This window comes from Pongo pygmaeus, chromosome 2 (assembly GCF_028885625.2).
Source record: "Pongo pygmaeus isolate AG05252 chromosome 2, NHGRI_mPonPyg2-v2.0_pri, whole genome shotgun sequence".
In the NCBI taxonomy this organism is placed as follows: Eukaryota; Metazoa; Chordata; class Mammalia; order Primates; family Hominidae; genus Pongo; species Pongo pygmaeus.
The window spans coordinates 89,471,896-89,486,444 of NC_085930.1; the positions used below are offsets into that span (position 1 = coordinate 89,471,896).

General features: G+C 38.8%; 2 protein-coding genes across 4 annotated transcripts in view; one reads left to right on the plus strand and one right to left on the minus strand.

Moving 5' to 3' along the window:
- The first annotated feature begins 296 nt into the window (after positions 1-296).
- On the plus strand, positions 297-13,778 carry PSMD6 (proteasome 26S subunit, non-ATPase 6). 3 transcript variants are annotated; one of them, XM_054484007.1, is made up of 9 exons: positions 485-1,011; positions 1,487-1,645; positions 1,766-1,971; positions 4,854-4,999; positions 5,258-5,477; positions 5,588-5,696; positions 10,728-10,896; positions 13,359-13,436; positions 13,566-13,778. In XM_054484007.1, the coding sequence occupies exons 1-9, from the start codon at positions 867-869 to the stop codon at positions 13,660-13,662; spliced, it is 1,329 nt and encodes a 442-aa protein (XP_054339982.1). In that variant the 5' UTR covers positions 485-866; the 3' UTR covers positions 13,663-13,778. The 3 variants fall into 3 exon arrangements, with proteins under 3 accessions (XP_054339978.1, XP_054339982.1, XP_063517955.1); XM_054484003.1 differs by lacking the exon at positions 1,487-1,645 and having other exon boundaries at positions 297-1,011; XM_063661885.1 differs by lacking the exons at positions 1,487-1,645; positions 13,359-13,436; positions 13,566-13,778 and adding an exon at positions 11,392-11,488.
- ATXN7 (ataxin 7) overlaps positions 8,436-14,549 on the minus strand; it is a 151,384-nt gene continuing 145,270 nt past the window's right edge. The window contains exon 17 of the transcript XR_010125721.1: positions 8,436-12,503. The gene's annotated coding sequence lies outside the window, so the exon portion shown is untranslated. The remainder of the gene's footprint in view (positions 12,504-14,549) is intronic.

Sequence of the window (14,549 nt, forward strand, 5' to 3'; positions counted from 1 at the left end):
TGAGGCAGGAGAATCGATTGAAGCTGGGAGGCAGAGGTTGCAGTGAGCCAAGATTGTGCCACTGCACTGCAGCCTGGGTGACAGAGCAAGACTCCGTTTCAAAAAAAAAAAGGAATTTAATGTAACCATTACCACCTCTGAAGATCTGTAGCAATATGAACAAAAGGAGGCTGAAAATGCAGGCATGTAATGATTTCATTTATGTGTAAACAAAACGACGATGCTGTTGTACTATGACGCAGAATCCTGGGTTCAGTTTTTTTTCTTCTTAGAACTGCAGAAAGAACGTGGATTTTAGAGTTCTAGATAGGGGTTTTCATTTAGGCCTTGCAACATGGCTGTCACATGAACTTGGTTGGTCTGTTTCCCTAACCTCTTTGTGCCTCAGTTGTCTTACCTACTAAATAGGCTAATAGTACTACCTCGCAGCATGAAGATGATTTTAATAAGATGAATGAGAGTAACGACTTGACAAACTATGGTGAATGTTTTTACTGATGCTATTATTACATTTTCAGTTTTCCAAAAATTTTAAGCTCCCATCAGTTACAAACGGAAAGTAAAATAGCTAAAAAGGGAGTGAGAAAGAGATTCAAGAAATTGGGCTTTTGAGTTGGGCTGCACCCACTCTGGGACTCCGCGGGGGGCCTTGAGGGTGGAAAAGCCCCCGTGACCACACTGGGGCGCAGGCGCCCAGGCCGGGCGAGACGTTCCCGGAGGTGTCCAGCAGAGGACGCTGCCGGCGGAGACAGGACCGGAAGCCGGGCCGGAGGCGGCCGGGCGTATTCGCCGACTCCTCCCGCTTCCGCTGCCGCAGCCGGTCGGAACCAAGCTGTCTGCTGTCAGCCGCTGTCCCCGTCGCCGCGATGCCGCTGGAGAACCTGGAGGAGGAGGGTCTGCCCAAGAACCCCGACTTGCGCATCGCGCAGCTGCGCTTCCTGCTTAGCCTGCCCGAGCACCGCGGAGACGCTGCCGTACGCGACGAGCTGATGGCGGCCGTCCGCGATAACAGTGAGGCCCGCACGAGCGCCGAGTCAGCGGCCTAGGCCTGGGCCGTCCCCGCGTGCCGGAGCCTGCGGGGACTTTTTTTTTGATGGAGCTCCAGACTCCTCTGACGGGGTCTCCGAGACCAGGCCTGGCTTCTCCGGCCCTTAGGGTTTTGCTTTGGTTTGGGAATACCCTGGGGGACCTCGACTTATCTCAGCGGGGTCTGCATCTCTCTGTGCCGCCTTCCCCTGTAAGGGCAGCTTGGAGGAGAATCGTGAGGCATTAATATTTATCCCTGTGCTAGGCACGGAGTAAAGGCCCCGTGACTTACTGTCATTGGGGACTGCTCCCGGGCGCGGGGTATTCCTGTAGGAGAGTTCAGCTTGCCTGTGGAAGGGAAATTTGGGTTCGGTTCTTTTTGGCCCTTCTATAGTGAATGTGAATGTTTGAACATATGTATGTGAGTATGTGTGTATAAAAAGTCTTTCCCTGTTTGAAGACTTTTGGAACAGAATCTGGCAAGAGCAAACCGAGGATTGCCCTCTCTCTAGCCCTAGTAGAGGTTGGCAGTGCCAGGATTGGCCCTCACGCAAACCTCCCACCAGCATACGTTTATGTTTTGCCAAGCCGATTATTAAGCGCCATCGCATGCCTTCCTGTTAGTGGGGAAGAGACTGGTGGATGACTTGTGGCGGGGCGGGGGGGTGAAATACGTGGGCAGACTTTGACTTGAGGGCACAAGTGTCCCCACTCACACATCTCTCTTTTTGCATGTTAGACATGGCTCCTTACTATGAAGCCTTGTGCAAATCCCTCGACTGGCAGATAGACGTGGACCTACTCAATAAAATGAAGAAGGCAAATGAAGACGAGTTGAAGCGTTTGGATGAGGAGCTGGAAGATGCAGAGAAGAATCTAGGAGAGAGCGAAATTCGCGATGCAATGATGGCAAAGGCCGAGTACCTCTGCCGGATAGGTGACAAAGTGAGTAGAGATGGTTTTCCCTCTGTAGTTACTATAGGCTAAAATTGGAGACTCTTCCAGATAATCGTTTCTCATTAAAAGAATTAACTTCGTTTTAGAAAAAGTATAAAGGTAATCATGCTTACTTGTACTAGTGAATCAATGTAAAGATGAAAAAGTCGTCTCCATGAAATGCCTTGTCATTTTCCCAAACAGCAGCTAGGGCTGTATTCTTCCCCATTTCACCCTATGCCGATAAAAACGTATATCTAGAGAATTTTATTTACTGCTTTTACAAAATTGGGATGATTTTCAGCAGTTTTCTCACTTGGTTGGGAAGCACTGGTTCTGGTGTCTTTAGTACTTTACACGAGTAATACTTAGCAGAAACTAAGAAACAGTAAAGTAAATGCTGAAGTTCTGTTGATCTTTCTTTACTCTGTACCTGCCCAGGGATAGGCTTTTCAGTTCTTTTATTGTGCATTTATATAAACTTTTTGGTAATTTTTTTTTTTTTTTTTTTTTTGAGACGGAGTTTTGCTCTTGCCACCCAGGCTGGAGTGCAATGGAGTGATCTTGGCTCACTGCAACCTCCACCTCCTGGGTTCAATCGATTCTCCTCCCTCAGCCTCCCGAGTAGCTGAGATTACAGGCGTGTGCCACCACACCCAGCTAATTTTTTTGTATTATTAGTAGAGACCGGGTTTCAACATGTTGGCCAGGCTAGTCTCGAACTCCTGACCTCAGGTGATCCACCTGTCCCAGCTTCCGAAAGTGCTGGGATTATAGGCGTGAGCCACTGCACCCGGTCATAAAATATTTTTTATGTAAAATTTTATATATAAAAGAATATAAACGCTCAATAAAAGAACCCATTTTTTAAAAAGTTAATACTTGCAGAAATTTTTAATTCTACAGAATTTTTTTTTTTTTACACACATAAGATCATAGTATATTAGTGTAGTCCTGTTTGCCCTTTTCATTCAGCATTATATTTAAGAGGTCTTTTCCATGCCAACATACATAAATCTGGCTCATCCTGGTTAACTGCTGCCAAATGTTCCACTGTAGAGCTAGCTCTGGCATAGTTTATTTGCCTGTTCAGTTGTTGGACATATGTGTTGTTTTCATGTTTTTGCTTTAGCAAACTGCTGCTGTAAAAATATGCTTATGTATGTCTCTGTGTATATATGCTAGTGTTTCTCTAGGGTATGGTATATGAAACAAAATCGCTGGGACAATGAACAGTTTTTTTTTTTCTTTTTTTTAAATATGTGTGGCCAGTTGTTCTGCGTAACAGCCAGCTTACTCCACCATCAGGGCACCAGAGGGGTACTCACCATTACTGGATCTTTGAAATTTAATTGAGTAACTGTGTAATAGTAGTTAAGAAAATGGGCTTTGAATGTTTTTAATTTTAAATTATTTGCCTGGAAGTATTTAGGTATAGAATGACATGGTGCCAATATAAAAAATAAAAATAGTGTGAGCTCTTGAATCAGATTGCCTGGGTTCTATTTTCAATCTTGGTAATTATGATTTATGAAACCCTCGGTTTCCTCATGTGTAAAACAGGAGTACTGATAGTTTTTACTTAATGTGGATTAAGGATAGGAAAAAGCTTAGACTGGTACCTAGCACATAGTAAGTGCCTAAATGTTGTTTTGTAGTGTATATCTAAAATGAGGTTTTTTTCTCTTTTCTGGTTGTAGACTTAAGACGTGGTCATTGTAAAAATTTGGAAAATACAGAAAAGTTTAGAATTAGCTAGTGGTTTCCATTTACTTTTAAGCTGTATGTTTGTGGCTTGATTTTAAAGACTAATGTATTACATATGAATGAGAAACTTCAAACTTTTGATTCAGGTTTTGAAGAATTTCAACAAGGACATGCTTGAATCAGTATCAGGAAGTTGTAAAATGTTCTAATATTATATTTCCTCTGTATTTATTAAATACTCTTCCAAAAAGAACAACTTTTCCCCTCCTATTTACTCTCTTTTTTTATATTTTATTTTATTTAGTATTACTAAATACTTAATGGACTTAGTGGGCTTTTATTATTCACTGTTACCACTGATGAGAGTCTTTATTCTTTATGGTGCTAAGTTTGTTGCAAATTTGTTAGCAGAGGCTCCGTCAAGACACTGTCTTTGTCCTTTTGACATATCTCATTAGTCTTATTTTCTGATAAAACAAAATGTCACAGGTTCACCTGTTATTTTCACTCTAATAAACCTAGAATTATCTGTTTCTCCTAGGATCCCTAGTTCGTTTTAGTGGGGGATAGTATTTAAAAACCAAGATCTTAGTGCTAGGTGTATCCATTGCTGTATTCCCAGTCCCTTATAAATTTGTGAAATATAACTTAATAATTACATAAAACAGGCAGACACATACTGAAAACTACCAAGTGTGAATAAATTATTTTATTCATATTCAAAGCAAAGGAAACATCCCACAGTGCTTTGAGAGAAAATTATATATTTACAAATTTAGTCATATTCTAATAGCAACTAAGATACAATTTCCAAAACCCTTCAGATGATATGTTATTTTGAAATAGTATATTGTGATTATTAAAGAGAGAAAACATTGAATATACAGAACAAAGAAAAATACTTAACAATTGTGAATATATTTTTCTTAAATTGTTTTCCAGAATCTAAGTATATGCTTGGGCATTTCTTATGTATTTTTTATACTTTTTAAAGGTAGAGAAAGTAGAATAATAAACCCTTGTGTACTTATCACCCAGCTTCGACAATTAACAGTTAATGGCCATCTTGTTGTACCTCTACTCCTACCTCTTCCCTCAACCTTTGAAGAAAATCCCAGACAGCTGATAGCTTTTTTTGGAAACTTGTAGCCTTTTCTCACCTATTGCCTTGGCTTTCTTGACAGGAGGGAGCTCTGACAGCCTTTCGCAAGACATATGACAAAACTGTGGCCCTGGGTCACCGATTGGATATTGTATTCTATCTCCTTAGGATTGGCTTATTTTATATGGATAATGATCTCATCACACGAAACACAGAAAAGGCCAAAAGGTACTTTCTAACGGTGGGATTATATTCTCTCTAAATTATGATGCTACAAATGAGAAGCTGATATAAGAAACTGCCTGTTTTGTTTACAGCTAGTAAGTTTGGTCAAATAATTGATGTACTTATTTAGTAAACTATTTTAAATATTTCCTTTTGGTTCAAGTTGTTAAAAGTTGTTTTCTCATTTCAAATAACAGAAAAGTTTTTAAAACATGGCCTTGTCTGTTTCCAGACTATGATCTTACTGTTTTTATTTCATAGCTTAATAGAAGAAGGAGGAGACTGGGACAGGAGAAACCGCCTAAAAGTGTATCAGGGTCTTTATTGTGTGGCTATTCGTGATTTCAAACAGGCAGCTGAACTCTTCCTTGACACTGTTTCAACTTTTACATCCTATGAACTCATGGATTATAAAACATTTGTGACTTATACTGTCTATGTCAGTATGATTGCCTTAGAAAGACCAGATCTCAGGGAAAAGGTAATGACCAAACTTTAATACTCAAATTTAAAGATTTGTGTTTTTTTGTTTAAATACACAGATCATTAAAATGTACATTTTTTTGTATATATGTTTTTTAAAATACCTAGGTCATTAAAGGAGCAGAGATTCTTGAAGTGTTGCACAGTCTTCCAGCAGTTCGGCAGTATCTGTTTTCACTCTATGAATGCCGTTACTCTGTTTTCTTCCAATCATTAGGTAAGGATAGAGTTGATATTTTTGATTATCTGTCTTCACCTTACTCCTGATCCTATGTGCAAATAACCTAAGACGATTTTTCACCTATCTGAGAAATGTAGTGTGTAGGTAGCTGCATGTCTTTGATCAGTATTCCTAATGTGCCCAGTTTTGTTTAGAAGAAGGGTCATCAGATTGTGGCCTGCTGTATGGCCCAGGAGGTAAGAATGATTTTTACATTTTTAAAGTGTTGTTTAAAAAAGGAGGATGTGACTGAGATCTATGTAGCTTGCAAAGCCTAAAAATACTTACTCTCTGGCCCTTTGCTGAGGATATTTGCCAGACCCCTGGTTAAGAGTCTTAATGGGGTATAAGGCAAAAGTGAGCAAATGGTTATAAGTATTGAGCTTCATGGGGACAGAAGTGAGGGAATTCTGAATGTGATTTGGGGTAGAGATTAACTGAACCTTGAATTCCGCAATGGGTCATTCTGCATCAATAGCTAAATAGCTAAATCTCTGTGCTGATTTGCAAATCATTTTCAAGGGCTATGAGTTAAGAAAATAATCTGTTCAACGTAATTGTATTCCTTCAAAGCTAGTTTGTAGTGATCCTGCCTACACACATTTGCTTGTTTTTCCCTCTTGTCCCCATTCTTTCCTGGCTATTTGGTTTCCTAATAATGACCACAAACTATTACGATGATAGAAGAATTAGCTTGCATCAAGTTGACCCAGGGGTCTTTCCCAAAACTTAAAATTTGACATTGATATATTTTCTTGTTTATGTTGCAAATTTCAGAAGGTGTTTGGTTAAATAGATAGCATTGGGGAAAAGTGGGAATGGACGGTTCCAAAGGACGATTGTTAATGTTTTTGCAGTGGGTTTTGGCCCAGTGTTTTTGGATGCTTTCTCCATGCATACAAATGGGCTGCTTTATGAGAATTCATAGTACTTACCTCAGGTAATGTAGGAACAGGTTTCCTGAGCATGATGAGTTACTCACCTGGCCTTATCTTCTCATACATACACACGAAGTTATGTTGCTTTTGCACATAAGGTTATATTGTAGAATTGCTCTTTTCCCTTTTTTATGCTTGAGGTCTCCTGGTCATCACTCAACTCAAATATGGAGCCCTTCCCTGCTTCCCTCAGTCAGAACAAATCTCTTACTTCTCTGCATTCCTGGGGTTCTTATTGTATGCCCCCTCCTTTAAAAAAATTGAGGGACCCCTTCCTTGCTTCCCTCAGTCAGAACAAATCTCTTACTTCTCTGCATTCCTGGGGTTCTTATTGTATGCCCCCTCCTTTAAAAAAATTGAGGTAAAAATCACATACCATAAAATTACCTAAAGTGTACAATTCAGTGCTTTTTCGTATATTGGCAAGGTTTTGCAAATATTAATAATTCCAGAACATCTTGATCACCCCAAAAGGAAACTGATACCCATTAGCAGTCACTCCTTATTGCTCCTTTTCCCCAGCCCCTGGCAACCACTGATCTACTTTATGTCTGTACGAATTTGCCTATTCTGGACATATCATCTAAGTGCAGTCATAAAATACGTGGCTTTTTGTGCCTGGCTTCTTTCACTTTATAATGTTCCCACATTCATCCATGTTGTAGCATGTATCAGTACTTCATTTTGTTTTATAGCCAAATGATAGTCTGTTGTATGTATATACTACATTTTATTTATCCATTCATTAGTTCATAGATTTTTGTGTTGATTGCACTTTTTGGCTACTATCAATAATGCTATAATGAAGATTTGTGTACAGCTTTTTCTGTGGACATATGGAGTGGAATGGCTGCATCTTAATGGTAACCCTCTGATAAACTTTTTGAGGAACTGCCAGTTTTCCAAAGCAGGTGCCCGCACCATTTGACATTCCCATCAGCAGTGTGTGAGGGTTCCAGTGTTCCCACATCCAGTACTTACTATTTTCTGTCTTTTTGATTATAGGTATCTTTGTGGGTGTGAAATGGTATCTCATAGTAATTTTGATTTGTTTCTCTCTAATGACTAGTTTCGTTGAGCATCTTTTCATATACTTACTGGCCATGTGCCCCAATTGCTAAAACTTAGCACACTGTTTTGTGATAATTTCCTAGTTTGCCTCCTTTGCTAACTAGAATTTCTGGGAGCAGACCTTATGCTTTTTTTTTTTAATCTTCATGACCCCGACAGCAGGACAGCACTTGGTACTAATGTGCTCTAAAATAATTCAATTGGAAAAGGAAGTAGTATCCTTTTCTAGGTAATACCTGACTATATTTAGAAATCAAAAATAAATTGAGAAAGTGAAAGGTTTTGTGTCTCACCTCACCCCCAAATCCGTACACACATTCACTCACATATAAAATTTTTCCTGAGACAGTGATTTTAATATTTTGTTTTATATCCTTCTAGACCTTTCATTTATTTATTTATTTATTTAATTTATTTGAGACAGAGTCTCACTCTGTCACCCAGGCTGGAGTGCACTGACGTGATACTGGCTCACTGCAAGCCCTGCCTCCCGGGTTCATGCTGTTCTCCTGCCTCAGCCTCCTGGGTTCATGCTGTTCTCCTGCCTCAGCCTCCTGAGTAGCTGCGACTACAGGTGCCCGCCACCATGCCTGGCTAATTTTTTGTATTTTTAGTAGAGACGGGGTTTCACCGTGTTAGCCAGGATGGTCTCGATCTCCTGACCTCATGATCCGCCCGCCTCAGCCCGTCAAAGTGCTGGGATTATAGACGTGAGCCACTGCGCCCAGCCTTTTACTCGTTTATTATATGCACTTTTTAAAAAAGAAAAAACATTTAAAAACCAAAGTTATATGTACATATGGAACAGTTGTAAACAGTATCATATAAAGAAGAAAAAGGCTTTCTCTAATATCTGATCACCAGTGTCCTTTCTCTAGAGGCAACTGCTGTTAACCAGGTTTTTCCAGTGTGCCCTTCAGGGGCACTGTTATCCGGAGATACAAGCATGTAACACTTTTGTGTATTGTGGATGTATTTTATATGCTGTTTTGTAAGTACCTTTTTTTCTCTTCACAAGTAACATGTATATCTTTTCATGTCATTATACATATAGTTGGTCATTTAGTAAGTGTTTTTTAGTGGCTATCATGTACTAACATTGAGAATAGCAGCAAATTGAACAGGTAGTGTTCCTAGGAGATTCAGGTTATCCTTTCTTAAGGACTTCCTAGTATTTCAATGTATTGGCTATGCCATAATTTATCCTCTACTGATAGAAAACTAGGTCGTTTCCAGTTTTGCTCTATTATAAGCAACCGTTTTGAACACTCCAATAATGCATCTTCCCACTTGTTATTTCCTTGGGGGAAAAGTCTAAGAAATTGAACTTTCCAAAGGTTAAATATATTGTGTCTTGACCACTGTTGCCCTCCAGAAATATGTCAGTTTACATTTACACAATTTATACTTCTCTCAATCTATGGCATTTGAGAGAGCCTGTCCCACCCTCTCCATACTCTTTGCCAGTCTGAGAGGACAGAAGCAATTTTATTGATGTTTTATGCATTTCTCTTATTAGTGAGAATACGTACCATCTCATGGTTAATGGCCATTGATCTACATGTTGCTAAATCGTGTGTTCCCTTGCTTATCTTTATCTGCCTTGGTGTTGACCATCCTTTGCTTCTCACCACAGCTTTCTCTTGGTTCTGCAGTAACATGCTCTTGTTTTCTCTGGACCTACCTCCTCATCCACTGTCAGACCTCAGTGTCTGCCTGCCTTAGACTGGGTTATTGCCCTTGTTTCTTATCTTCATTTTGTGCCATCAGATACATTTGGATGGCAGTGATTGACAAATTCATGTCGCCAGCCCCAAACTGGAGCACCAGACTCATGCCTTAATGCCTCCTTAGTGTCCTCACTTGGCTGTTTAATAGGCATATCCACTTGAACACTGCCGAAGTATGCTTGAATCCCACCCTCACCCCCAACACTAAAAACAAATATTCTCCTTCTCCAGGGATTTCCATCTTGTTGAAACCACAAACATAAGTATACTCTAGAGTCTCTTTTCTTGTTCACCTTCTATATACCTGTTGCTGTCTTCCTGTTTGCATTCTGAGTCTGGCATCCTTTCTGTTCCTGGGCTTAACCATGCTTTTCCTGCCTTCAGACTTTTGTATCATTTACATTGCTCTGTGCTTAGCCAGCCCCTCAGAGAGGTATTCCCTGTCCACCCCAATTCAGTGGAGGGCTTCCTAGTCACTCTCATGTTACTTTTATTTTCTTCACAGGATTTATCTTGTAGATTTGTTCATCTGTCTCTGCCCTTTGAAAATTTAGTTTTTGTGGCAGCAAGGGTCTTGTCTTTTGGTTCACTGCCATATAACTATCTAGAGTAGTGATATACAGGAGTTATTCAGTAAAATAACTTATATTTGTGTGGATTGATCATTAATACTCTACGTACATTTTACTGGCTTCTAAAGATCTCTTCTGGATTAAGGCCATTAACTCATCATTATAAATAAATTTTCTAGTTTATCATTTGTCTTCAAACCTTGTTCATAGTGTTTTCTTATGTAGACTATTTACGTGAACAAATAAACAGGAAATAGGAGTCATCAGTCTTTGCTTTCTTGCTTCTGAGTTTTGTTGCTTTTTGAAAATGTCTGATTTATACCTTTTTTCTGGTCTGTATAAATCGCTTTTTACTGTACCTGCTGTTTCTCTGTTAGAATTGTTTAAAAAATGAATTTTACTTTATTTTACTTAAGGCCTAAGAAGTTCTCCGTGGTTAAAATATTAGTACATGAACTTTGTCATCTGTGAACAAGTTCCTTTAGAAGCTGAGCTCTTTCTGATAGTGATGTCAAATAGCTAAAGACGATGTTTGCATACCTGGCCCCTCCTTTATCACTGCTGTTGCTGCCATTGTTGATGACATGATGTGGAAGGGCAGTGAGAAATTTGATACTTGTTCATCTATCTGTTGGACTCAACTAGTGTTGCTTTAGTTTTTAATCTTTTTATCTGAAAAGGAGAGTCTATTATAATTTGTCATTTTATTCATTGCAGCGGTTGTGGAACAGGAAATGAAAAAGGACTGGCTTTTTGCCCCTCATTATCGATACTATGTAAGAGAAATGAGAATTCATGCATACAGTCAGCTGCTGGAATCATATAGGTCATTAACCCTTGGCTACATGGCAGAAGCATTTGGTGTTGGTGTGGAATTCATTGATCAGTAAGTTTGAATAATGCCATGTTAATTGAAGTTTTAAAGTTGCCTTTTAAAATATGTGAACTTGTACAATTTTTTACTTGTTTACATTGGTTCCCTCAATCTTAACGGGGAGGGGGGAGGTTTTTTCCTCAATATTATCAAAACATTCATATCCTGTTGCCTCTGCCTTCTTCTTGTCTGCCCCTTGCATTAACAGATGGGAAAATGAGTTGTAGTGAGGCTAAGTGATTTGTTAAAGGTCATTAGACCAGTTGTTATCAAAAGTTGTCTTCTGTTAACTTCTTTGTAGACCACACTGCAGCTACGGTAATGACTCTTCGATCTGATATTTTACAGTTGGTCATATTCCCTCTGATAATTCCTTCCAGTTTTTAGGTTGCTGCTGCAATTCTGGTCAGATTGGTTGTTAAATGTGGGACTTTTAGTACTTGCATCAGTGATTGAACAAATACTTAATGAGCCATTCATTACTGTATGTTTGGTATTGTTTTACAGCTCCCTCTTCACAGACTTTCATTGTAGTAGTAGGGAAGAGATGGCAAGGAAGCAAATAAATATAAAAGGTAATTTCACATAGAAATGAACCTATGGAGATGAGAAAATGCTATCCTTACATACGGCATGCTTGAGGAGGTGAGGTTTGCTCTGAGATTTGAATTGAGAGGAGTCAGCCATGTGGAGTCCTTCTGCATGCAGAAGAGGGAATAGAAAAGGCTAAGGCTTTGAGCCAGGAATAAGCTTGGATGTTGTAGGAACAGAAAATGTCAGTGTGGCTCCAGCATAGTTAGGGGAGCGGTAGGAGATTGTGAGGATAATAAGTGGAGAGTTAGGTAGGTGATGATTTGTGTAGGGCCTTGTAGGTCATGGAATGGAGCTTGAGTTTTAAGTTTGATAGGGAGCTATTGGAAGATTTAGAGCCCAAGTTACATGGTCCTATGCAGTGTCTTTATATAAGAAATAGAGTAAGGTGGCAGAGAGACCAGTTGTGCTGTTTAGTAGCTCTTGGAGGAGATGTTACCGTGGTATGGACGAGGGTGGTGAGAGTAGAGTTGGGGGAGGAGACATACACAATATGAGATGTCCAGATGGTATCTAGATCAGTGGCTTCCACATGTAGGTGTTTTTAAATGTGGATGATGGTGTTTTCAGTGGTCCGCAGTGGAAACCTTAAATGAAGATGCATTTCTTTTAAATAAGACCATTCTCTTTTTAGTATTTTTTAAATTTCAAACATCCATAAAATTGTAAAGAATTGTACAGTACATTTTAACATATTTGCTTGTTACAATCTATACATTTTATGTTTTTTAACCACTTCAAAGTAAGTTTGAGACACCAACACATTTTTTAAATGATCCCTACCAAAATGGAAGGCTGGTATCCCGAGGTTTTGTTCCATTTCTGAATTCTAGTCTGTGAAATTGAAGTCTGATGACCACTCTAAGAGGGTTGTTCATTAGGGTGCGGGCTGGGCATTATGAGTGTGTTTTTCGTGAGTCAGTGGAAGGAGTGGCTTGTTGTGAGCAGTGCATGAGAAAAAGGGCTTGGCTTTGCTTCTTTTTCCAGCTCTGTGGCCTTGGTCAGGTTATGTCTCTTCAGTATCTTAACTGTAATGTGGAGATAAAGCCTTCGTTAGTTAGGGGCACACACCAGTATTCCTGAAGTCATCTTGATGACAAGTGAATGCAAGGCAGCTGGTACCTTTCAGGTAGTAGTTGAATTCAGGCAGTATTTGAATTGTTCAGTTTTTTTTTTCCCTTCATGTTCTAAGACCAGCTTGAGAGGCAAAGTTTGTACCATTGAGCTCTAGTTGTTGTTACTACCATTGAGCTCTAGTTGTTGTTACCTAAAAAGGCCTTGTTTTAAATTTCTGTGATACCTAAGAATTTCAAATCTGGGTTGTCATGGATTCTTTATTCTTTGTTTCTCCCTTAAAAAGTTACATTTTAGATGAAATCCCCTTTTTTAAAATGGACAAAGCAATAATTCTACATCATTTCTCCCCTTCCACTTGTTTAGACTAAGATATGTTAGAGAGGGAAAGGGTCATTGTTTTAGTAAATACTATTGCTGTTGACATGTTTACCCATGGGCTGTGTTCCATCATTTTGTTTTAGGTCTTTTGTTTGAAACAGTTTACTGTTTTTATCAGTTTTGGTCCCTAATTTTTCCTAACCTACAGTTTTTCTCTGAGTACATATGGTTTCATTGTTTGATCTACTTTTCTATCTATCCATCTGAATATGAACTTCTAGGATCATGTTTATTCTAGTAGATGATGACTTAAAGCCTGCAGTACACCAGGGACAACCTCAACTACTGCATATGCACTACTGCATATGCAATAACAAGCTTGAAGGGAAGCTAAATGTTACAAATTTAAGATAGTATTTTAATGCAGTTTGCATTTTTCTAAGAATTTTTCTATAAAGCTAATTCTGTTATTTTTTTCTCTAAATTAGGGAACTGTCCAGGTTTATTGCTGCTGGGAGACTACACTGCAAAATAGATAAAGTGAATGAAATAGTAGAAACCAACAGGTACTCTCATTTCTCAGAATAAGGGGCATTCCTAAATTTTAAGTGCCTTAAATTTTAAAAGTAGGTCAACTATTGTCATGGAATAACGTGACTGGTAAATAATTCATTTTTTCTTGAATTTATTTATAGACCTGATAGCAAGAACTGGCAGTACCAAGAAACTATCAAGAAAGGAGATCTGCTACTAAACAGAGTTCAAAAACTTTCCAGAGTAATTAATATGTAAAGCCATGTAACTAACAAGGATATGCTTTAGAGATAATTATTTGGAATTTTTATAGCTTACTTCACAATGTGCCCAGGTCAACTGTATAAAATAAATACTGCATTGTTGTTTCTTTCCATTTATTTTTTTCTTAAACACATAGGCCTTCTAGAATCTAGAATGGGGCCCACTTATGTTAAAATAATGTCACTTGAATTATTCATTAATGAAAATCTGGTTTGTAGCGTAAGGTTGCGGCTGGGTTCAGCTAGGTTCAGATCCTGACTGCCTCATCAGTAAAATACGGATGGTGACATAGCCCATTATCGCTTACCTTTAAATCTCTTACCTGTAAGCTTCCCAATTTTAGAAAGAAGAGTACATACTATATAGTGGCCTACAATTAAACAGTGTCTCCCACTTAGTATACAAAAGAAAGATAGAAGATAAATAAAATGTGTAATAAGCTTTCCCTCAGAAACAGGTAACCATATAGGGCAGGAAGTTACCCTTTTTTAGGAAGCTGACATAACCTGGATTACAGAATCTACCAAGACCGATCTCAGTTTTCTAAAACCTTATACGTAAGTATTAGCAAACTGAATCTTTTTTTCCAAAAGTAGGACCATAGTAATAATAGCAGTGAGGAAAACAAAGTTGTTCCCGTTTGTTTGAAACAGTTTATTACTTTATTAGTTATATCAGTTTTATTCAGTGTGTCAGATAGGAATAAGTGCTATAAGAAGTATAAAACCAGATAGAGATACAGGGTATAGGCTGTCTTCTGAGGTGTTGTGGAAGGCTTCTATGGTAAGGTGACATTTAAGTGAAAAGGAGGGAGAGCCCATGAACATATGGAAGGAAGAAAGACAAAGTCACTGGCAATTTTAAGTGCGGATTTGGCTTAC

Bases quoted from the DNA above. Each gene is read 5' to 3' on its own strand.
- PSMD6 (XM_054484007.1), top strand. From the start codon at position 867: ATGCCGCTGGAGAACCTGGAGGAGGAGGGTCTGCCCAAGAACCCCGAC. The intron at 1,646-1,765 runs GTTAGTGGGGAA...TTTGCATGTTAG, and splicing joins GCGCCATCGCATGCCTTCCT to ACATGGCTCCTTACTATGAA. The intron at 5,478-5,587 runs GTAATGACCAAA...TAAAATACCTAG, and splicing joins GACCAGATCTCAGGGAAAAG to GTCATTAAAGGAGCAGAGAT.